At 38.9% G+C, this 24,998-nt stretch overlaps 1 protein-coding gene across 2 annotated transcripts; it reads left to right on the plus strand.

Moving 5' to 3' along the window:
• CYP46A1 (cytochrome P450 family 46 subfamily A member 1) lies at positions 1 to 24,299 on the plus strand. Of its 2 annotated transcripts, none has more exons than XR_015797691.1 (15): positions 1 to 229; positions 2,742 to 2,819; positions 3,185 to 3,266; positions 3,854 to 3,927; positions 4,767 to 4,853; positions 5,295 to 5,433; positions 5,825 to 5,935; positions 7,186 to 7,342; positions 8,809 to 8,868; positions 13,254 to 13,326; positions 14,764 to 14,848; positions 15,699 to 15,819; positions 19,569 to 19,679; positions 20,169 to 20,257; positions 21,122 to 21,173. XR_015797691.1 is itself a non-coding variant. In XM_007433635.4 (15 exons), exons 1-15 carry the CDS (start codon positions 102 to 104, stop codon positions 23,186 to 23,188), a joined length of 1,494 nt encoding a protein of 497 aa, XP_007433697.1. In that variant the 5' UTR covers positions 1 to 101; the 3' UTR covers positions 23,189 to 24,299. The 2 variants fall into 2 exon arrangements, 1 of the variants encoding a protein (XP_007433697.1); XM_007433635.4 differs by lacking the exon at positions 15,699 to 15,819 and adding an exon at positions 23,036 to 24,299 and having other exon boundaries at positions 21,122 to 21,188.
• Positions 24,300 to 24,998: the final 699 nt, after the last annotated feature.

The raw sequence follows: 24,998 nt of genomic DNA on the forward strand, positions 1-24,998 counted from the left end.
CGCCCACCCCGCAGAGCTCCCTTCCTGGAGCGGGAAGCGGGGGGCGGGCGAGGAGGCTGGCTTTGGGCCTGTGTTTTCTGACGTTGGATTCGCCGTCCGTTATGGAAGCGACGTGGAGCTTGTGGCAACTATTGCTCGTTGTGTCGCTTTTGATGTTGGGCCTCTACTGTTGCTACATTAAAATAGTCCATGTAAAATACGATTGCATCCCCGGCGCCCCAAGGGCGAGGTAAGAGAAGCTGCGGGCGGCAGGGCTGGTGCGCAGTCAGCCCCCGACCCTGCCTCCGTGCTTTGAAATGTGCTCCTCCTGGTACTTGCTGGGGAAGGCGGGCTCCCTCAGGTGGATCGCCTGGCTGGAAGCCCGTGGTCGGCTGCCGCATTCAGGAGTTGCACGCTGTTGCGCTCCCGGCACCTAAGTGGCTGAAAACGCAGAAGCAGGATCCAGCCGCATCGCTTATCACTGCATCATTATGATCTCCCTATAGGAGTGCCCCGTGCAGGGGTAATCAGAGAAGTTGCTCTATTTCCGCACCCACCACTCATTTCTCCCACTTTTTTTTTTTGCACATTTTGGTAACCAATATTCACATGTTGGCAGTGATAAGGCAGGAAGAAGATAGTTTAGCCTGGCCTCAAATGTACAGAAGTGTTAATGTATATACAGAGTCAGAGTATATTGTTCAGATTATGTTTCACTCTTCTTTTTGCTTTGTGTGTGATCATTTTGAGTCTTATATTATAACTAATATGGAGCCAGTTTGGTGTGCTGGTTAAGGCACCAGGCTAGAAACTGGGAGATTGTGAGTTCCAGTGCCGCCTTAGGCACAAAGCCAGCTGGATGACCTTGGGCCAATCACTCTCTTTCAGCCCTAGGACGAAAGCAATGGCAAACCACTTCAAAGTTGCCAGGAATCAAAAACTGACTCGAAGGCACTTACACAAAAAATATTATGACTAAGGGCTGAAACCCAGGAAACAGATGTTGCCCATTTCTCCTTCCAATCATAAAAATAACTAAATATATAGAATGACATTTCAATTATCTTGGAAGCCTCTGGATGTTGTTGATTTTTTTTTTAGTACCTACTCCTTCCTTCCTTGAGTTTTTAAATGCTGCATGGACAAAAAGTAAAGTCATTTTTGTTCTGTCTGGAATTAATTTTGTACAGTGTAGCATTTCTGAATTTATAAATATTTTTACCAGGACCAACAACAATGCCACTAAAGAGTTCTGGCTTTTGGTTTCTTATTGCAGATCTAGGACAGGGAAGCAGCAGCAGGGAAGTGCAAAACTTAGGCTAGATCTTTCAGCCATGAGGTTTACAGGTCAGAGTCGGTGCATAGATGGCGCTTGTAATGATAGGCATTGTGGGTGGAAGTTAGTATTTAGGGACGGTTGCTCCCACCCCAACTAGGTGAATAGAAAGGCCATTAGTCCCCAATGCATTCCATGGAAAAATCAGGTTGTTGGGCTGGCAAAGTATGGAAATACAGGGAAGAAAGGTCCACTAAGCCATTACAAGATTTGTTTGGTTTTGCTTGGTCTCTTGAGTGAGCCTAGTCCCTGGAAATTTGTAAACCAATGCCCGTGGCATGGTATGATGTGTGAATCCAACCACTGTGACTTACAGCAAACATGCATACCGCATACCATAGCTAATATTTGCTAAACCAGTGTTGTTTTTCATTTGAAAGTCTCCTGTATTTTTCTACCAATTCGTCTATATTTTTCCTTATCTTGGAAAATCCGTTAATGAGAAAAAAGACAGACTTGGGGTTGGATACTTATTTTATTCGCTTTCTCTCTGGAAGCATTCACTGTTACCCACTGTAACTTCAATAAACCCTGTTTTCTGATAGAAGCTTTCATTTCACTTTTCCATCCTCCTGGTCAAAAACAGCTTCCTGATGGTTTTTCCAGAATCCCAATGGTAGATTCCTAGTTTAAAACACCGTGGCAGGGAGTACCCCAGACAAATCTGATAGGTGAGTGCTCTTTTTAAATTCAAGCAACAAATGTGGTTCCAATCCCATGGAGTTTCCTGGAGCTGCTTATGCATAAAGCAAGGGCCGTCACGATTTGTACTGTTAGATTATGAAGTGATTTAAAACCAGCATATAAGAACTGATTTGAATTCATTTCTTTAGCAAATCTAGTTACTTTTTAAGTACCACTGTCTGGTGACAGAACCCACATATTGTACTCTTTGTTGACTTCTGGGGAGTGCATGCATTTTCATGTCTTCTAACTAAGGCTTTATTGTTTGCCTTTCTCTACATTCTTTTTCCTGGGGTTCCTTCCCATGTAAACTGCATGCCTGCAGTTCCTTCTTTTTCTGTGGGACAAAATTGTACCATGTGTGTCTTACTATGCATTTTACTGTGAAATTGCCTTTTGGAACCCAGTAGCAATCTCCATTTTGTCCTTTTTTTTTAGATTTTTTATCCCACCTTTATTATTTTTATAAATAACTCAAGGCAGTTGAACATGCCTAATATTCCTTTTTCCTATTTTTTCCACAACAACCCTGTGAGGTGAGTTGGGCTGAGAGAAAGTGACTGGCCCAAAGACACTCAGCCGGCTTTCATGCCTAAGGCGGGGCTAAGAACTCCCAGTCCCCTGGTTTCTAGCCTGGTACCTTAACCACTAGACCAAAGTGGCTCTCTGTTATCACATGGTATTTTTCTGTTTGGGTTGTGCTGTGCACATTTAAAATCCTGGCTTTTTTCAAATATTACAGTTTTTTCTTTGGTCACTTGCCAATCATTTGGAGAATGGTGAAAAACAAGGAACTGATGCATGATCTCTTTCTGAAGTGGTAAGTTTTTTAGAAAATCACATGGCTTGAAAGTAGTTATTTTGAATTATAGTAATTTTGATCTATGTTGCTTCTTGCCTGTATTTCGAGTTGTAAGACTCCATTTAGATTTATTAGGTATTTTAAACCAAACAAATTTATAAAATACGTTAGGTATTTTAAATCTAAATTTATAAAAATACTAACTTAAAAAAAACATGCCCAATAATCTTTTGATAAAATGAAACACTGATAAAAAGTAGAATAGAAGAAATTCTCATTCTTGGAGAAACAATACTTGGATATGATGTAATTTAGCGTTTTAAGGTTTATAAATATATAAGTGCTAAAAAAATATAATCTAACTCACATTTTTGCATTCATAGGTCTGAGAAATATGGACCAGTTTTACGTTTTAATGCTTTTCACAGAGTCTCATTACTAATATTAAGTCCTGAAGGAGTAAAGGTATGTGAAAGTTGAGCATCCCTTTGCAGCTTTGCTTTAAAACTGACCTGACAGACATAAGTATGCATAGTCCTTGACTTATGACTTCTTGGGGCCAGAATTTCTGTTGCTAAGCGATGCGGTCCGTAAAGCACGACCACATCGCTTAGTGACAGCAGTCCCTCTTGTCGTTAACTGAATCCCATGGTTGTTGGGTGAGGCAACTTCCTGCCTGCTTCCCACAACCAAAGTCAGGGTGTGAGGGGGGTGCAAGAGCTGTGGGTTGGAGAGGGCGCATGAGAGGTGCAGCGCAGGTCAGGGAGGGTGTGAGGGGGTGCACGAGAAATGCAGGTTGGGGAGGGTGCATGAGAGTGCAAGGGGGTGCATGCATTCCAGCAGGCATTAGCAAGGTATTCAAACTCCTCATTCTCTCTCAAATATTTATACTGATATGCTATAACACTGCATTCAGAACTGAGACCATAGAAGGGGCTCCCAATTCTTCTTAAACATCTATATATACTCTCCAAAATTTTAATTTTCAGATTAATATTATGACAACATTAAACGTATTCAGTAAAGAATTAATCCCAGGCATGTAATTTTAGGAATACCTGATGTCACCGCAATATCCAAAGAACCGAATTGTATATGGCCAACTTTACAATATGTTTGGTGTAAGGTAAGCTAATACAAAGTTATATATGACATGTTAAAATGCAGTAATGGTTGATCAGTACTCAGGAAAACCTTGTAATTCCCAAGAGTGCTCCGTAAATATATTTCACCTATAGCAAAATTCTTAGATGAAAATTATTTAAATCAGAAATATTATCCAATCTCAGTGTTAATTGATGATGTATATTCACGACAACAAGCTCTGAAGTGCTGGATTACCTGGGAAGTTTCACGAAACAAGACTGTCAGAATAAGCAGCCATAACTCAAAACCAAGGTCCTCAGCAGACAGCTCTAAGGTCTGTAAACATTAGGTCAATAAGGCACTTTAAAAGATTGTCATGGTCAATGGTATCAATTCCTGTTGAATAATTCTGTTGAATCAATAAAATGTATTCACCCAGTGGAAGCTTTTAGCATGTATTGTCCACCAAGATTCTTTCTGTTCCTGAACTGAAATCAAATAAGTTGAGATAAAGATCTTTTATCTTTGATTTTTATTGATTTTATTGTAATTTCTTTGTTCAATTGTTGTAAGCTGCCCAGAGTCATTGAGAGTTGGGCAGCATACACATTTAATAAATTATTTTTATTATTTCCATTGACACCCACCATCACCAAATTGCAAGGAATTTTTTTAGCAGAGATCTTACTACTGTATTTACCATGGTTTCCAGTTAATGTTAACCTTAGTTTGCCTGATTACACTGAGAGGAAGCTGGCAAGTAAGAGGGAAATTAAATACCCTGGGATGTTTTTTCTCCCAAACATGGTTTTGTGGGGCAGAATAGGTTATTGAAACTGGCTGAAAAGTAATTCAGGAATTTTTTTTCTCCTTTTTCAGATGTTTAGGGAATGGCTTGGAAACTGATTGTGACTATAATCATTGGCACAAGCAGCGAAGAATTATGGATCCAGCATTTAGTCGAAAGTAAGGAAACAAAGATAATTGGAATAGACTGGTATTTTTCTTAAGAGATGTGGTTTCAGATAGAATTAATCACTGCACAAAATTCTGGTTGTGCAATGAAATTTCTTTTATTCTCGTACCCTGTTCCCCTGTGTGAATATTCAGGAGGAAGACATGAATGTTGTGGGAGGGTAGATAGGATGGGAGATAATCTTTTATTAGTAAACTTCAATTTCTAAAATAGTTGTCTAGATATAAGGATAATGAGAGAAAAGCAGAGGGAACATCCTTGTGTCCTGTTTCCTACATGAAATAGTCTTGGAGTATGTGTGTAGTTCATAGTGTACATCTGCCTTATTCATAATGGATTGTATTATAGTGTCTTTTTTGACTTAATTTATAAATCTACCTTTTTGTACACAAGAAAAGGCTCTTTTGAAAGTAGCTTATATTTCATTGCAGTTACTTGATTGGTTTGATGGGAACCTTTAATGACCAAGCAGAAGACCTCATGAAGGTGCTGAATGAAAAAGCAGATGGAGAAACTGAAGTGGATGTGATGAGTCTGCTCAGGCGGGTGGCACTGGACATCATTGCAAAAGTAAATGAATTCCTTGCCCCCACTAAAAGTAGTAAATGTCTCTAATACAGATGCCAGCACTTGACCATAGTCAAAAGGGCTTTGTGATAATAGGTTTCACAAAGAAGCAAAAGGCTGGGGAAGATTCTTGTTTGTACTTCAGCAGGTGGTTTTATCTGGCCGTGGCTTTACATCTCAATTGGTTAAAGCAAGCCAGCATCTGATAAGGTAGACACTGTCCACCAAAGATGCATGCCATATTATAAACAGAGCTTGTTCTTCCTGCATCCCTTGCTTGGTTGTAGAGTTTTACATTACTGTATTAAGCTACTGCTATATATAGTTGCTATTCTCAGAAGCAAGCAACCATAAAGAAAGAGATGTTTCTGCTCATCTTTCTCAATATTATCAGGTGGCGTTTGGCCTGGAACTGAACACTCTGCACTCTGACCAAACACCTTTTCCTCGTGCAGTAACCATGGTCATGAAAGGGTTGAGCAAGGCACGAAATCCATTCTTCCAGGTCAGTACAGACTTTTCTCTTTCCTTTTTCAAAGCTGCCCTGATGTTGGTCAAATGTAGGTGTGGCCTTTGCACAATATTCTGGCCTTTATTTGTCTATACTGCAAACATCAGAAATTCAATCAGAAATCCAATCAGAAATTCCACCCGTGGGAGCCAAGAAATACTGTTCTCTGGGTTGCTAGAGCAAGTTGCCTTCTGTCTGTTCCTTGCTCAGCGGTGGAGCTGACACCATATATGATTAGACTACCACTCTTATAACCCCCAGTGTTGGCTTTGTTGGCTAGGGAGGCACATCTGGAGGGTGCTGCCTTGGAGAAATCAGGCTAGATGCTCTATAATCAAAATGGAGAAGAGAAAACTTGTTAAGTTCCTGATTGAAGGTATATAATTAAAAACAGCAACAACATAAGTATGTTTTTGTATTTATGGAGTAGGAAGGGATATGAGATGAGTCAGAACTGCAAGAGATGCAATTGTGGCATAAGGCTTAAGAAGAAGGAGAGTACACAGGGAATATGTTTTATACTGGTCATGGAACAAACACATTGTAGCTCAAAATTTGACCAGACTTTTGGGGTGAATTGGGGTCTGATTATGTGCCATCAAATCATTGTCAACTCTTAGCAACCACATAGATAGATTTTCTCCATGATGAACTGTTCCTAACCTGGCCTTCAGCTCTTCCAATGGCATCCCCATCAGCACTGTAACTGAGTCTATCCACCTTGCTGCTGGTCACCCTCTTCTCTTTCCTTTCACCTTTCCCAGCATTAGAGCCTTCTCCAGAGAGCTATGTCTTGCCATAATGTGTCTGAAGTAGGATCTGCCTGGACTAAGTATGTTTCTGAATTAATTATGTATGACTTGGTCCAGGCATGGACTACCCAGAAATGCCTGATCTGTGCACAGAATAGTTTGTATGTTGAATGTTTTGCACATGCCTAATATGAAACAAATAACGGGAAAACAGGAGTATAGTAAAATTGTGTTCAGGAAGCATTTATATGTTTGGGACTACAAATCCCAACCCCATATTAAAGTGGACTGATGTATTTCCAAAGTTCTGTGTTGCAGGCACTGCTTCTGGCTAGATAATGTTTTGTAGGAATTGTGGTCTATTTTTTCTTAATTAGAATTTGAGCCAACAATGTATTTAGAGTTTAACAATCAGGATTCATGCTGACAATTTCTTAATAACAATGTTAAGAAATGCCCTCCTTCTTATGACAATGCTTGTTATTTGCTTAGTATCTGCCAAGAAATAGAAAAGTGGTGCGGGAAGTTCGTGAAAGTGTCAGATTGCTGCGTCGCACTGGAAAGGAGTGTATCGAACAAAGGCGCAGGGCCATCCAGAATGAAGAACCCGTCCCATTAGATATTCTCACCCAGATATTGAAGGGTGCAGGTAGGTGATTTTTTTCTGGAAGAAGCTTAATAACTTTGCATTTGTCACTTTGATTCAATTCATATTTTATACCAAGTTATGATTTTCTAGAGTAAGCCACAATGTATTGGGTTCACATTCCAGAAGCTTACAGGTGCCCTACCACAGGTTTCCAAACAATACATCCCTGGAAGACACCCATTTTATGGATGGATTACACAGTGAGAATGTCTTGTTTGAAGGACAATTAGTTAACCAATAGCAGAAAACCTGGCATCCATGAAAAGCAGCTCAGTCCAGTAAATGAGCCAAATAACAGTGTTTGGACCAAAGGAAAGTTATAACAGAAAACTCAAAATGCACATAGGCAAGATCACATAAAGAAGCAAACTGACTGTTACAAATGCAAGTTACCACAATTGGCACCAATGCTTCACTGAAGTGGGCCTAGGGAGAAGAAAGAAGCCCATTATACACATTCTCGCCCTTTCATACACTCACAGGAATAGGGGTATGTGCTGTTTTTCTTAGCGCAGAATTGTTTGCATACTTATTTGGCCTTTCCCAGCTTGGTGTCAGATGTAGTAGACTGCAGCTGTTATTGTTGCCATCCTGCAGTGTTTTTGGCTCTGGATATAAATACATGTCAAAGTTACAGACATCTCTTTCTGCGTGTTCTGCTTTGGTTTACTTTTAGAAGCTTGATCACACAATTTCCACAGAATTTTTTATAAAGGCTTTATAAATTAGTTAATAAAAACCTTTATTTTTGTGAACTAGTGGAAGAGAGTGTCCATTATTTTCAAAAGTTCAGTTAATCAAAGACAAAATCATTATGACAATGCAAAGAAGGAAATTACATTGTGTCATTTGCATCATTTGCATGATGACATTAAGATGTAAATAATGCAAATTGCATAATTTTGCACCATTTGTGTATGTCATTATGCAAATGATGTAAGTTGGAATAGATTTTGATCAATTCCATGTTTTGTCCACTCCATCAAGGTCCTCAAAATCAAGATTTAACAATATATAGAATTAACCTAGAAAAGAGCACAAGGAGGCAAAACACTATAGTGTTTCAAGTTCAAATTTCTTCAGTAGAAGCTTTTTCAGAATCTTAAAATGAACTATTTAAGACTATGAGTGTACTTATAGCCCATTTTTATAATGACATTTTTAATTCAATTTTTCATCAGTAAAAAGAATGTCAAAATGGGATTTCATAAGATTGCCTTTTTTACAATATATTTTGAGAATTATTTTCTGCTTGAGTGCCTTGCATTTGGAATTAGAATAATAGGAGTTGGAATAATAAATAGCACTCTTTAATTTCTCCTCCCTTTTGTTCATGTGGTATTTCTCTGAGTAGCCCAATTATGTTTCCAAGGTAGGTTTGTATTTTTTAGATGCTGCAGAACTTGTGTTGATGTCCTTTCAAAGAAGTATAATGCTTTCTTTTGTTTCTTTCTTGTCTGTGACAGAACAGGAGGAATCTGATGATGAAAATATGGTGGACAACTTTGTCACATTTTTTATTGCAGGTTTGTAAATCAAGCACACTTTTAATATACAACTATTCCAATTTAACGAAGAAGATGTCTTCCAAGAATATGTCAGTACACTGTATGTACTTCTGAGTTGGTGGGATATGGGCAGCAGTTGGCTTGCAAAATAGGCTTTCAATTAGAGGTACTAACTTGAAATGATAGGAGCATGCCTGGGGTAAAATTGGACTTTGGTTGGGCTTGGGACATAGTGGCCAAAAGTCTAGTACTGCTTTTAATGTAACCAGGGAATGCTGCATGTGGCACAGGTTCAACTAAGTTGTGGTGATCACCTGTCAGGCCTAGCCCAAGGAACTCCAGAGACAGTAGACAGTGCTAATTCAGATCAGCTATGTTTATTAGCTACAACCTCTAGCAAGAATCTTCCCAGACTAAAACCCCAGTTCCCAAAGTCCTCCAGCCACAACAGTGTGAATTCCTCAGGGAGGTGCCAGTCTCATCCTCTTGATCCTCCCACACGGTTCTGGTGAGCTAAGAAAATGTTTGTCTCCCTGATCTCGGCCTTCACAATTCCATTCCATCACATCACCGCAGGATGTGGAAGATTGTGACTTGGAATGTAAGGAGAGTAAATGGTAAAGAGCATAAATTAACAAATAAAATGAATGAAAGAAAATTAAATAGATTTGTGGTCTATCTATAAAACTAAGAAAAAGGGAAGGATACAGTAGAACTAAAAAATGTAGCCTGATCTTGTGGAGTAGGATTGCAGGGAAATTAAGTTTAATTATCAATGAAAGGGCTAAAATGTAAGTGAGATAGTATGAATTGGTGATGTTTAAGTGTCATAGATGTATATAAAACTAGGAATCCATATGTTGGTCATTGTTGTATCTAATGCTCCAGTATTAATTAAAGTAGGATACGGGAAGTTTGGGGGAAAATTGTGTAACATTCTGAATGAATGCAATTCAGGAGAGAGAATTATTTGGTTAAGGGATATGAATGAATTGAGGAGAACAAAATGAGAGAATACAGAAGTACTTGGGCCATTTGGAGACTCAAGAATGAATGAGAATGGTGACTATATGATGAATATCCATTTTTAAAAAAGTCTCTTCCGGGTGAGGAATGGCGAGCTAGTACGTCTCCAAATGAGTGGAGATGATGTTGTGGCCACAACCAAAGGACCGGTGAGTAGAACAGTCCCACAGAACCTCTCCAGATGAGGAGAGGATGGGAGATTGCCCACTTGTGCTCTAGACAGCTGCTTCTCATGAGGAGATCACAGGATAGCGGTTTTCCACAGGTTTGAGCGCCGGAAGACAAAGGGAAGCCACACTCTCAACCATGGCAGACCCTTTTTAAGAACACTGGGTTTGCTAACCTCACTTTCGAATCACTTTCAGAAATTACATATTTAAGTACTTTAAAGCTAATAGAGATCTTCAAAACAAGAAGTTTGCAAAGCTATCTGGTGAGTTTACCTTCATTCCAGAATAAAAGAAAGATTAACTATAAGTTTAAGAATTTAAAGAATTTGAAATAAACAGCAAAAAGCTAAATAAGTTTTTAATTCAAGAAAATTATAAATGAATTAAGGGACCAGATGAATTTCAAATATTAGGACTTTTGCTATAAGATTTTGGAAATAATTATATAAATAAACAGCACCGTGGGAATTGAACTACCTTACGTCATAACAGAAATTTGAGATTTTATGATTTCAGAAATTGGACACTAGAGGGAACTAAAAATTCCAGGCCTAAAAGGAAAAAAGAGAGAGAGACAGGGTTGCCCTTTGTCTTTGGTCAGCACTGGGACAAAATGACAGAAAATTGTATGACATTTGAAATACTCCAGGAGATATTTGAAGAATAGGGACAGAAACTATTAGCTACAATGTCAGCAATGATGTCTGCTTCTATGGATAGACTATGTCCAAAAGATGTTAAAGAAGAAATTACAGATGTGAAACAGAGTACTTTGGAAGAGCTAGAGGATAAAGAGCTGAAATAAATCTCATCTGATACAGAAATATTAGAATATAAAGAAATTGTTGAAACATTGGAAAAAAAATGTGGATTAGAAGACAGAGATGACAGTTAAAGCGGAAATGCAAATAATAAGCCAAGAGATGACCTGTTTAATGACTCCTTACTGGATTTACAAAAGAGGTTCGCTAAAGCCTCAAAGAAGCCTTTGAGATGGGAGGGAAAAAGCGAAGAGATCAAATCCTATGACAACATCTGAATGAATTAAAGATCAAGGTTGCTAAAAGCAAGAGGAAGGAGTATAAAAATGATTTGTTTGATCAAAGTTAAAATAATACACTTTCTATAAAATTCTGGAAACCCCTTATGGACTTTTTGCTGACACCAGGACTGAAATGTGAATGATCTATGGATTTGCATATGGATAGGGGATGGGTTATGGGAAGAAGAGATACTTGCATGTAACCTTATGGGGGTGAACAATTACTAAGTTTGTTTGTACTTTTGATGAAGATCAGAAGCCACTTTTTAAAATATTTATTTTGTCTTTTTCTTATTTTTTTCTCTTTCCTTTTTTCCTTGTTTTCTAGCACTTTCTATTCTCTCTCTATTTTTCTTTTCCTTTCTGGGTTTAGTTTGTATTGCCTTTTTTTTTTAATCAGTAAAAATTATTTTTTTAAAAAAGAAATAGGTCTGTTCTAAAAGTAGAACAATTGCAGGAAGAGAAAGTTCAAGTCCTACACAAAGAGTATTAGAAAATAGATTAACCTCCCAACAGAATGAATGAGAAATGGATATAAGGGAAGAGGATGTGGAATCTGCTAGGTACAGAGTGAAAAAAATTATGATGTGCCACAACAGTATGTGGAGTTCTGCTGATGGAGAGTATGAAAAAGGAAGTGGTTGTGATTGACAAGGAAAATGAATGAATGGCGAAAAACTAAATCAGATGAATTTATGTAACTTAGTAAAATGCATACTAAAGATAGGAAAATTGATGGAAAAAGTTTAAGATAGGCAAATACTGGTAGAAAAGTAGTGGATAGTATATTGTTCATTGCAAGGAATGAATGTCGAAAGGAATGAAAACTGCTGTATATAAGAGCATGCTTCCCCCCACTATGTTACATAGAGTTTGGTGGGAAGTAGTTACTTAAGAAATGTGTGTGACAAAACAAGAAAAGTATATTGATGTTGAATAAATGTGGACTGAATACAAAGGTGAGTAATCAATGCAAAGGAAGTACATAGTAGTTATTTGGTCATCTAGAGAACATGAGTGAGGATCAAATCACAGAACAAATACATGAAGGAAGAGCAAATGGGTCAAGAGCAAGGGGAAGACCACAGAAGTCATGGTTGGATGGAGCTGATGAAATCATCAAGAAGAGAAAGTGGGAAGTTTAAAGAACAAAAGGCAGTGCCTGGAGCTAAGCACGGTTTTCATGAAAGCAAGGATGGTTTGCTAGGCTAGAAAGGTATGGAGAGGAGTTGGTACAAATTAGATTGACCTATATTTCCTTCCCTTTTCCTTATGACTTAATTTCTTTGGTTTACTATTTCTTAATATTTCTCTGTACTTTGCATAATCTTGCTTATCCTGAAAGGGAAGTGTGGGGTACAGATTGCAGTATTGAACTGAATAGATTCTTACTTTGTCATGGAAGCAAGTATCAATGACAGCCGGCGTTCCAAGTACACGATTGCTTAGACATTTTAAGTTTCAGGTAAACATAATGGCGTTCATACTGAAATTATAATTAGGTTGCTGAAGACCATGGGCACTTTACACAAGGTGTTTACATTACTCCCATATCAGCTACACTGTCCTGTGGTCTTGTGCCATTATCCAAAGGCTGGAGCTGTGTAGAGCTTGGAATGGGCTAGTTCCTCAATGAATTCTTCTGTACTTTTCTTCCTGGCTACTGAGTTGCAGCTGCCCAGATAGATCCTGTAAGGGAGATGTTGGCTTGACAGCTTTGCAACTCAGTAGCCGAGGAAAGATTCATTTACTCAGAAGCTCACTGAACTGTAAGTGTATGCTCCATGTTTGTCTGTCTTAGAATAAACAAAAACCCCTGACATATGTTTTAAAATGTAGGACAACTGGAAGATGAATTTTCTTTGGACACATTCTGTAAATACTGATTGATACAGTTGGGCATGGATAGTTATATTTTTATATAGTATATTTTCTGTGCCTTTGAGTCAGTTTTTACTCTGGTACAACAACACAATTTTGGGGGTGAGATATTGTGTTATTAATGTCAAAAATTCACTATTCCTGGTAACAATGCTTAGTCACTGCACTGGAAATATTTAACTTAAAATATTTCCAGTGCAGTGACTAAGTACTCTGTCTTATAATTTGATTACTTAAAACTATAATTGTATTTCTTTCAGTTAATAAGTTGTTATTTTCCATAGGTCACGAGACCACTGCCAGTCAGTTATCTTTTACTATCATGGAATTATCACGGCACCCAGAAATAGTTGCAAAGTAGGTATGCTGGTGTATTGTCCACTTTTCTGAACTTATTTGTGATTATACTTCCCAGGCTGAAGGTTTTTTTTAAAAAGGTTTGGGGCCACTTCAGATTGTCCTGTTGGCTTGTGTTGAATCCCATGATCCTTTCATCCTGCATATACTTTGCTTTCTGATTATTGTGATATGTTGGAAATTAACTGTATTTGGAAGCAGGTAGTCTTCATCAGCAGTAGAACTTTTGGATGCTTATCTGTGTGGAAGGATGAACTGCCCTGAAATAGAAAAATGTTATGTGTGATTGTCAAGGTCAGTGTTTTTTTTTTTCCTCTGTAAAGGTCCGACTCTCAGGTGCACAGCTTAGGCATGTAGGCAGTGATAGAAAAAATGGGGGGAAAGTTAAAACTCCTTAGAATCACCTGCAATCTGGCATGCAGGTTTTGAAAGTATAAGAAGCCAAAGCAGGTAGACAGAAGAAAAAGTGTGTGTATGTTTAGGTTTGGTTGCTGGAGTGAAAGGCAGCGGGATGGGAACGTGAACAGTGGAAGCAGTGGCTGAGAGAGCCAGGAACTAGACGATCCATGGCCAGGGAAAAGAAACCAGGAAGAAGCCTAAGGCAGCTGAAGCCAAAGAAGGAATCTGCAAAAAGAGCCAGCAGAAAAGAAAACATACCCTGGACCGTAGACAGTGGCAGAGCAAACTCAGAATGGTTCAGGTGCTGGATAGCTGGACAAGTGTGCATTAAGAAGTTAGCATTCCTAGTCCTGTGTTGTAGATGGGAAGAGGAAGAAACTCACTGCTAATCGTTTTTGTTTGTTTATATTAAATTTATTATAGCCGTCCATCCCAGCAGACTATAAAGTAAAGGAGAAGAAATTTAAGTCAGTTAAATTCAGTTAGTATACCTTATAGTTAGATTTTGTTAGTGTATGTATTTACACATACATTTTGTCACTCTATATGTATGTATGTACATGTATATATGCGTGCATGCACACACATAAATCCTTATCACTAAAATTATTGTAAATACCCTGTGTATTAAGCTTGCATAGCAATAAACAGCACTCTCTACATTTGTTAGCTGCATATGTGGGTTTGGCTTTGTTCTTATCCATTCCCACCCTCTGACAATCTGTATGAGAAACTGTGGGGGCACAGAACTAAGAAGGAAATTTAACTGTTTTGACTCTTGAAAATGGGTGGCATATGTGCAGGCATTTATTTATTTATTTAATTTATTTACTTGCTTACTACTTATATATGTAGACCACCCCAATCATGAGACTGGGCTATATACGACAAAGCAAGCAAATAACACAATTAAAGACACAAATTAGAAATGACTTTATATGAATGACTGCTAGTCTCATCAAATGAAGCATTATCTACTTCCATAATTAGTCAGTTGTGGTTTTGACTAAACCAAGTTTCTCCTGATTTTCATTTTAGACTTCAGGCTGAAGTCGATGAAGTCATTGGTGTGAAGAGGGACGTTGCCTATGAAGATCTGGGGAAGCTGGAATATTTGTCACAGGTACATTTGAATAATAAACCTACAGATAACCCAGAATTTTGACCTCACCTTCCTGTGCTTCTATCCTGCTAGTAAGAGCAATACATTTGTTTCCAAAAGAAATTTGGAGATGTGGCTCTTGGCATCATTAAATGCCATGAGAAGGGCATTCTGGGATTCTAATGCTATGAAATCTCAATAAAAACATCTAATTCTAAAATGAAATCTTAGCACCCGGTGCTGATCTTCAGAACAATAAGTACATTGTTCTTGCTTAGAATGCTAGATATACAACTTACTGCACTCTTCTTGACATACGACATTATTATTATTACTTAGATTTAATATAGCCACCCACTCCAGTGGACCCTGGGCAGCTTACAGAATATAGTGCTAAATTAAAACAAATAAAAACATAAAACAAGACAGCCTGGACTAAAAACAAAGATTAAAGCAAAGTGCAACAACTCTCTCCCCTCTAAACACATTTACCCCAGGCCTGGGACCGAAGCACGTTTTAAGGGCTTCTTGGAACCCCAGGAAAGAGGACACTGTCCGTATTTCTAGGGGGAAGCTGTTCAGAGGGTGGGGGCTGTGACAGAGAAAGCATGCTTCCAAGGTTCTGTAAGATGACAACATTTAATAGAAGGGACTTGGAGCATGTGCCAGGCGGGCAGAAACAATGGGAGTGGGGCAGCTCTTGGCTCAAGACTTGGCCACTGCTATAAGTATAGAATTCAAAAATGCATTATAATGCAGTAATTTATTATGATGTTATAATTGTGACTATAACTATTATTCATTTCCTGTGGGGAGTGCATACTGTTACCATTCATGTTCTGCTTCTTTTCTCTTTGCTTGGTTCCGGCAGTCCAGAAGTAGAAGGCAGGATCCATTTTTTAAATTGAAAACTACACCGAGAGACTGGAAAGCATTAGTCATTTCTTCCCAAATGCTGGTTTTTCTTCTGTGGCCATCATGTTTGGAAGCAGGTTGGTTGGTGCAGCAGCTCTTAGAACAGGGATGAAACAAAAAGGTGGCAGCAGCTTAAATAAAAAAGAAATGTTTTATTATTTATTTATTGTTAGATTTATATCCCACCTTTATTTTGTGCAGCTCAAGATGGTGCACGTAATGCTCCCACCTCCTGTTTCCCTACAACACCAACCCTGTGTGATAAGTTAGGCTGAGAGTGACTGGCCCAAAGTCGCCCAACCAGCTTTTATGCCTAAGGGAGGACTAGAACTCTCAGTCTCTAAGTCAAGCACCTTAACTGCTGCACTGAACTGGCTCTTTGACATGTTTCTTATGTCAAAGGATTCACAACTGTCTGAAGGTTGCCCCCATTTTTTCAGGCTTAGAAGGCATCAGTAGAGCTTATTTTTCCTTTCGTGTTTTTCACTGGGAGAGACACAGGAGGGATTGAAGACCTTCTGTGTTGGAGGGCATCTCTAGTCTTTGTTATATTTGGGTATATTGGACTGCTGAGCCTATAGGGTAGAAGACTGGAGATCTCAGAACTCCTTTCCCAGAAGCCCTTCACAGCTCCTATTTCGGGGTAACATCATGGCAGCTGCTTTCACGTATCTTCCAAGGGATACCTCACCTGGCATCCACCCCCTAACCCAAATGTGTGAGAGAGATAGGGCACTCACAACCTGCACTTTAATTTTTGGCAATTAAAAGTTAAAAATACAAAAGTAATTAATTTCAATAATGCCAATACCTCGCAGTATATAATAGAGGCATGTAGCTAGGGGATTCAGCCCATTCTTGAGCTATCAACCAGTTTCAAAAGAGACAATCAAAATTTGAAGAAGGAAGAAAAGAAAGAGGATAAAATGTAAAAAAATCTTTAGGTACTTCAGTGAAAACCTTCAATACTGAAGAAGCTATATTAGAGAGCCGTTCAGAACGTAGGATACTGCAACTGCAATGTAATTAAACAAGAAAAATCCAATAGAAGATATAATGCTCTGGGCAGACCACAAAGTGGCACTGATTTGCTACAAAAGGCTGCTCCAAATCTTCATAAAGAGATTTTGGAGAGAGAATTCCAGTTCTTATTCCAAGGCATGAAAAGATCAAAGATCAACATTGTAACTTCATGCACTGCCCTGAGTAAAATCTGGAATTAAATATAGTTCTTTTACTTGCACCAAAAATATAGAACATTAAACTACAAGACTTCAGTCTAGCACAGAACAGACATTTTTAAAAAGCTAATACTATTTCTATATGTTTAGCCCTTTCCATAGAAAAAGCTTGCTTCTTTTCCTGAATTTTAACAACCACTGAGCACCAGGACCTGGATAGCTCCTAAAGCGAATGCACTGTGTATAGTCATCTGTGTAGTTCTTGAATCAGAGGCCGTGGGAAATGATTGTAGTTTCATCCTTTTTTAACCTTGGTCCAGCACTTCTGTTTCTTGTTTTAAAACAAGTAACATTTTTCTTTTTATAATATTTTATTAAGATTTTAAAGATACATATTTAAAAGTTAGAAATGAAAAAGAAAGTTTGAAATACAAAGTATAAAGAAAAAGAAAAGTGAGGTAAAGTAAAAGAAAAAAAGATATGAAAAATAGATAACTTCCAATCTATCTCTGGTCTTAGAAATAATAAGGCTATCATAAGTGCTAGTTTTTAATACATTAAATAGGAGTACTTCTTTGTCTAAACATATCCCATTACATTTATAATCTAATCTTCAAATCCCCATGTAAGCTTCACGCCACCTGCATTTTGCAAATAGTCCATCAACGGTTTCCATTCTTTAAGGTAGTAGTAACATTTTTCTATATCTAGCAGAGAGAGGGCTAGACAATCTCCCTCTGTACATGACCCAGAGCATTTATTTTTCCTTTGTGGGGATGCATATTGATAGTCTGGTGTGAGAGACTGCACTCCCTGATGGAAATACATATTTTGGATGTTTGACCATGTCTAGTAAAGAGGCTGCATTCACAATAGTGGACTTTTTAGTGTGACAGTATTCCTATGAGGAAAGGCAGAGTTGATTCACTTTCTGTAGGTTCAAATTATGGCTTTGTTTGGGAACAGGTAAAAAGCAAGCTAAACAGTCTAAAAAATGTAAGACATTTTTCCCAAAACATTCCTCCCAGTCCTGTGGAAGAAAAGGAAGCCTGGGAGGTGGCTGGACTTATTCTCATAAAACTAAACTACTGTTGGAAGAAAAAGTTATCTTACCAAGTCCGTTTCTGAGCCGGGAGTAAAGACACTGACGAATTGCATGAAGTTAGGAGATTTATTCTTCACCCAAGTGCAGAAGCAATGACAGCAGGCAGTTAGGTGGGCGGCCGCGCTGGGCCCCCTCCCCACAGTACCTTATATACCTTCTGTTACATTCAAACCCACGTTAAGATGTCATGACTTTCTGATCCAATCAAAGCCAGTTACCTTGATCCATACTCCTCCCCTTACCCAGGACCCCTTTCTCTGATGCCAAATAAGGTTCTTCCTTTCTGTATGTAAACTAATTTCTATCACCTTGAGTGTTAACAGCCATATGTAAACATACATCCCTAAGAAACAAGGTCAGGACCGCTTATCTTTCTTCGTGAGGGGTCATCTGAACAAGAAGAGACTATCAGGTCAAGACAGTTTATCTGCTTACATGAGTTGCTGCCTTTCCAGTCAGGAAGAGGCAAACCATGTCAGCAATTAACACATCCTTGAGATTTTGAAAAGTGTTAAAGGTCTCATCCTCAAGAATGCAACCTTTTGATAATCTAAAATACAGTTAACCATACATACAGGAAAGGGAATATTGGCATTTTGCTAGGCCTGCTTTTATTTCATATTATACAATATATAAAGATAAATGTTTAAACATCTAAATGTCTTAATATATAAAAATGTCTACATGCCCCAACCTTCTAACAATACCTTTTAAGATTATACCTTAACCAGCCCTATGACAGTGAGTACAGGGAGACTGTAGATTTCCTTTCCCCAGTTCCTTCTCAGCTGCACTGATAGCAAGCAGGTCGTGATTGGGAACTGAGGAAGAATGCTTGCTGAAAGCCTCTCAGTACATTAAACTGGTGGTTCATCTGAAAGCGTTTTGGATGTCCATACTGGTTAGTACTGAATCTCATTAGCTTCTGGCAACAATGAATGATTTACAGGTAGTCCTCACTTGATAACAGTAATTGGGACTGGGAACTCCGTTGCTAAGAAACGTGGTCATAACTTCACATGACTGCACTGATTTATGGCAGCAGTTCCGGCAGTCCCAGTTGCCATTGTTAGGCAAATCCTGCATTGTCGCAGCATCACACGGTCACGTGATCACCATTTGCATCATCCTGCCAGCTTCCCCATTGACTTTCTTGTCGGAAGCTGGTAGTGAAGTTCATAAATGGTGATCACGTGATTGTGGAGATGCTGCAATGGCCACAACTACGAGGACCAGTTGTAAGTACCACTCATTCAGTGCCGTCATAGCTTTGAATGGTCACTGAACAAGTGGACATTACGCAAGGACTACCTGTACCTATCTGCCCAGGTTTGGAGTTGAATGTATATCATTTAATGTGTTTCTGTAGTTGTTTCATAGTTTTAATTTATTGTAATTTTGCATGGTACCATTTGCTCCATTTTATCTGGCCTTCAGTTTACTTTTAATGAAAAGTGGGCAAACAGTTGTGATATAAAATATTTCTCCTTTCTGCAAAATTATGCCAACTTTTAAAAGAAAGGATGGCTCTTTGTTACAGGTTCTCAGAGAAGTCCTACGGTTATATCCACCGATTCCAGGCACTATGCGCTGGACAGAGAAGAAAAATGTGATTGAAGGAATCGACATTCCAGCAAACACCACGCTGATTGTGAGTCCCTGGGGTCTACTGTCATATATTCCATTTTAATGATGAAGAGTAGAAAGTAAATGTTATATATAAATAAATGACTGGTCAGTTGCCCACTAATGTCATAAATGGATTTTATATCTAGATTAGGCTCAGATCCTTAGAGTTAGAAGGGGCTTTTAGGATGTTAAATCCAACACATGCTTACTGAATGGGTGGTTGTCTAGTCACCTTTGAACAGATCTAGTGAAAGGGAGGCTATAACTGCTCTGGATTACACACGCACATGCATGCACACCCACACACGCGCACACAGTTTCCAAGGACAGGATAATCACTTACATTTTTTAATCCTGAAATCAGAAAAGCAGCAAGGATTTATGTAGGGCTAACCAAAGGCAAGCATTAGAAATTCATTAAAGTACCCCTTTGCCTCTTACTGTGAACAGCCACAGTTGTTTTCAAGTTGCTTTACATTTATCTCTGCCAATGTCTCTCTTCCCTTAATAGTTCAGTACATATATCATGGGACGCATGGAAAGATATTTCAAGGATGCTCTGACCTTTGATCCTGATCGATTTAGCAAAGGCAGATCAAGGTGAGCCTCTGTGTTTAAAATTCTTTTATCTGAGTGTTTGAAATGTTACAAAATTATTAGAAACGTTTGGTATACAAATCTAATTCTTTCAGAAGGTCAAGCAGAAAATACCATAAACCTTCCATAGCCAAAGGAGGAATCTTCAAATAGGATGCTCTTCTTAACTTGCTCCAATAAACATGTCTTTCCTGCATAAGTGATACGAGTCATCCCTTCTTTAGAGCAATTACTTGATGCTGTCTCCTGGGGCTGGATGAAGCCCTATCTAGTATAGGAAGGCATATACAAGTCTGTTGGAATAGGAGGACCCATTTGGTGATAACTTCTGTCTGTTGTGCCAGGTGCTCCATATCTAAACTGGTGAATGACATTAGAATGTATGATTTACTGGGAATTTAAGAATTACTGGTGGATATTAGATTTATCATCTCTTAAAATTACAAGTAAATGTCAACATTGACAACATTCTGGAACTTACTGGTATTGCTAAATGTCTAGGAAAAATACCCCTGAACCAATCCGTTGTTCTTTACTTAATAGCAGGTTGATCAGAAGGGAGTTAACAAAAAAGCTTTTTACAGCGTAGAGAAAAGACCTACCATTTCCAAAAAACTGCAAATCAAGCCACTATTAAAAACACAAATACTAGGTAAATTAGTCTGTAATCCTAATGACTATGCAGCACTTTCTTGGAGAAATAAAAAAGTAAATATGATTACCCTCACTGTGCAGAAAGCACAAATAATATATATTCTTAAAAAATGAAGGTGTGCTCTATAAGACAACATTTCTAAACAGTTGTAGTATCTTATTTGAATACCACAATCTAAACAATTCTTCACTGCTTTGTGTGATTTCTTCTAGGCCTTATTTCTCCTATTTCCCATTTTCCCTGGGACCTCGCTCATGTATTGGACAGTTATTTGCCCAGGTGAGTAAGATATTTGCATTAAGAATGCCTACTCCAGTAGTACCATTTGTTCCTTTTAAAAGAGAGGCAGAGGACCTGCATATGCTCCTGGCCCGTTTGTCCAGCCTCTAGAGCCTGCCAAGATCCCAGTGCTGAAATACAGCAGCTAAAATAGATGTGTTCAACCTCCACAAGGCATAGCACATCTATTTTGCCTTAAAATCTCACCTACCCCCTTCAAAATGCCTGCTTGTTAGGTAGCAACGCATCTGCTACATCTTGCTACATCTGCAGGCAGGAAAAAAAAAACTGGTGGAGCAGCAGTATTAAAGCTGCGCCATCTAATCTTCAAATTCATTTTTCTATTCCTTAAACACATTTTCGTCACTTTCAGGGCTTAATCTGAACAAGGAGATGGGCTTGCTTTATACTTAGCATATTTAGATAGGGTGAGGTTGGCATGGGATGAATCGAAGGCTTTCAGAGGGTACATCAGAAAGTTTAGCTGTGGCGCGAGGTCTGTTTTGGGGGGTTTTTCGTTTTGTTTTACTATTTCTATGTAACTGATAGTATATATTGTTTTATCCTTGGGTTTTGAACTGCTCAGAGTTTGGTTTAAGACAGCCATATAAATGGTTTAAATAAATAAATAAATAAATATTTGTACATTTTATGAGAAAGTCTGTGCTGTGTTCTGTGAACATTGCATTTAAACTGTGTCCTCATGCTGGAAACATCATAGTCATTGTAGTTTTAGACTTGTGAAATTAGTTAAACATCAGTTGGGGGTGAACAACTGGGATAAAATAATTGTTAATTATAGGTAGTCCTCGCTTAACGACTGCCCTGTTTAGCAACCATTCAAAGTTACAACAGTGCTGAAAAAGTAACTTTACAACCGATCCTTGCAACAGAGTTGCCGGTCTCAATTGTGGTTGTTAAGCAAGGACTACCTGTATGTGTTCTAACTACATTTGTGGAAAGGAAGAAGTTAAATTCCATTAAAATAATGATAAGAAACTATAAAGAAGAGAATCATCTTTCCATCTTTAGTTACACTGGCAGTTACCTGGGAAAGGTAATCTAGCACACCTTGAAAGAATTATATCATAAAATACAGGTAGACCTCACTGACTGACTGCCTCATTCAGCGACTGTTCGAAGTTACAACACTGCTGAAAAAATAACTTTACGACCAATGCCCACATTTATGATCTTTGCAGCATCCCTCAGTCATGTGATTGCCATTACAGTCAGTACACATCCTGTGCCTGACCTGTTTTTTTTCTTTTTTCCCCCCGCTTGCAGAGCAGAGAGATTGGAGAGGAAAGGATTACAAGATAGTAAGCAGGCACATAATGGGGAATACACATTGAAAGAGTTCGCACTCGGGACTGGGAGTTGCAAGTGCACTACACAAACAGATCTGTGTATTCCCCATTGTGTGCCTGCTTACTCTCTTGTAATCCGTACCTCTCCAATGAATGTAAATAGAAACATTATTTCCCTTCTTGCTAATTATCCCAGCACCAGGGTGAGCATTCCACAGGGTGGGGGAGTGGGGAAAAAGGGAAGCTGAAGTAAAATTGTTAGGAGGCAAACAAAGGCCGAAGGTATAAAACTCATGAGTCTTGACAGTTGCAGTGAGCAGCTATTTGATAAATAAAAGCCTGGAAGATTAGAGCTGGTGTTGAGGTCTATGACATTCCAGATGTTGGTTGAGCTCCTAGCAGTCCCAGGCAACAGTAAGGGATGAAGGAAGCACCCATCCCTGGGCTAAAGATCACTCCCTGAATGAAGAACAAGTTAACATGCATTTTTTTTAAAAAAAATCTTACTCTTTGTTCTATTTTTTGTTTTCATGACAGATGGAGGCTAAAGTGCTGATGGCCAAGTTTCTGCAGAGGTTTGAATTTGAGTTGGCTCCGCCACAGAGCTTTAAAGTTCTAGACATGGGAACTTTGAGGCCACTTGATGGTGTAACATGCAGACTGAAACCACGGCATCAGTTTAGTTCTTAAAAAGATGAAACATTATCATTTGGGCATTTATGTTCACAATGTCTTTTTGAACTGAACTAGGGTGCATTTTAAGTCAGCAGTGGAAAGGCTGGTTGTGGAGTTTGGACCCGGATTATTTTCACTTGGCTACATTAGATTGTAAAGTAGTTGATTTTCTGTAGCCTGCTTAGTTATCTGATCCTGTTGCTGCTGCTTTGTTTGCCCTCTCCCTGTGGAGCAAATGCACAGTACTGCCTACATGCAAGAGACTAGGCCAGTGTTTCTCAACCTGGGCAACTTTAAGCTGTGTGGACTTCAACTCCCAGAACTCCCCAGCCAACATGGCTGTCTAGGGAATTCTGGGAGTTGAAGTCCACACAGCTTAAAGTCGCTTTGGTTGAGAAACTGCTTAGAAGTAGAGTTGGAAGGTGCCTTGGACATCATCTAGACCAATCACTTGCTCAGCACAAAATCCACTACAGCATCTCTGATAGATGGCCATCCAGCTTTCAGTGATGAACTTACCCCTTCATGTGGCAGTTTGTTCCATGAGCTGATGTCTCAGACTGTATTTATTATGCTTGGCAATACCCAACAAAGAAGAATCGGACCATGAGAAGTGGCAGAACCTGGACATTTTCTTAATTTATATCTCATCTTTATTTTGTACAACTCAAGGCAGCATGCATAATGCTTCCCCATCCTGTGTTCCCCACAAGAACAATCCTGTGAAGTAGGTTGGGCTGAGAGACCATGTCATGCCTGAGGGAGGACTAGAACACATGGCCTCCCAGTTTCTACTCCAGCACCTTAACTACTACACCAAACTAGCTCTCAAGTTCTGGAATTGGCAGCAGGATCCCACTGGAATGTCAGCCTAGGTGGGTGCTTGATGATTCCGAAATCTGATGTCTTCCCTCTTGATTAAACTAGCTTAACTGGAAGGACATGGCAAAAATAACTTGGCTGTTACTTTTTCAGAGATGAAATATGTTAATAATAGCATTACTATAAAGACATTTCAATGAATTGTGTGTATGTGTGCATATGTATATATAGATATTTACATGCATTTCCAGGCCCCGTATCCTTATGAGGAGGTCCTTTGGGGCGATGGAACAGACCAGCCACAAACTGACTGTTTTCTTCCCTATATTTCCCCAGGGAGGCTTTTATTTTAAAAAAAATACCAAACTTATTTTTTTACCTTACCACTTATTACTACACCTATGCCATCTTATACTATACCAGTACTAACATCTGTGTCTACATCTATGAGTATGTATTATTCCTAAACATTATTGCTTGAGCTTACATCAAAGTCTTTAGCTACCATTTAGCCACCTTCAAGTTGACTTCTGTTGCTCTCAGCGGCTGTTTTAAACTGCTGAAGCATTGGCTCAGCAGTTTCTCAGTCTGTGCTGGAATGAGAAAAGGAAAGTGCTTTACCAGCTGCTGGCTGGCTGTAGTTTCTCAGTGTTTCTGCTGGAGTGGTGAAGCTGCTGGACTCAGCTTGTCCGCTGCTGGTTTGGTGAAGTCAAAGCCTGCTCCTTCTTTACCATCAGCTGCAAGTTCTTCTATTCTGCTCAACCACGCAACACAAATTTTCCTCCACACACACCTATACACTCACACTGGTGCTCTCAGCATTTTCCTATTATAATTGGAATCCAGGTGTGGTACAATGCTCTTCAGGCTGCCTTAAAGTCCCAGGGGAGAAAACCTCTTGATTTATCAAGACTATAAATCCCAGAATACCCAGATGGACAATTCCAATCATAAAAGAAATTAACTCTAAACAAAAGAAAGTCTACTTGGGGATAGATAAATA

This window comes from Python bivittatus, unplaced genomic scaffold (genome assembly GCF_059951505.1).
Source record: "Python bivittatus isolate LINGU-HERP-01145 unplaced genomic scaffold, Pbiv_v1 ctg000580_np1212, whole genome shotgun sequence".
Classification (NCBI taxonomy): Eukaryota; Metazoa; Chordata; class Lepidosauria; order Squamata; family Pythonidae; genus Python; species Python bivittatus.

What these genes read in the sequence shown, in the direction of transcription:
- CYP46A1 (XM_007433635.4), top strand. Translation starts at nt 102, where the DNA reads ATGGAAGCGACGTGGAGCTTGTGGCAACTATTGCTCGTTGTGTCGCTT. An exon ending in CACTGGACATCATTGCAAAA is followed by an intron (nt 5,434 to 5,824) that starts GTAAATGAATTC and finishes CAATATTATCAG; the next exon opens with GTGGCGTTTGGCCTGGAACT. An exon ending in CACGAAATCCATTCTTCCAG is followed by an intron (nt 5,936 to 7,185) that starts GTCAGTACAGAC and finishes TTATTTGCTTAG; the next exon opens with TATCTGCCAAGAAATAGAAA.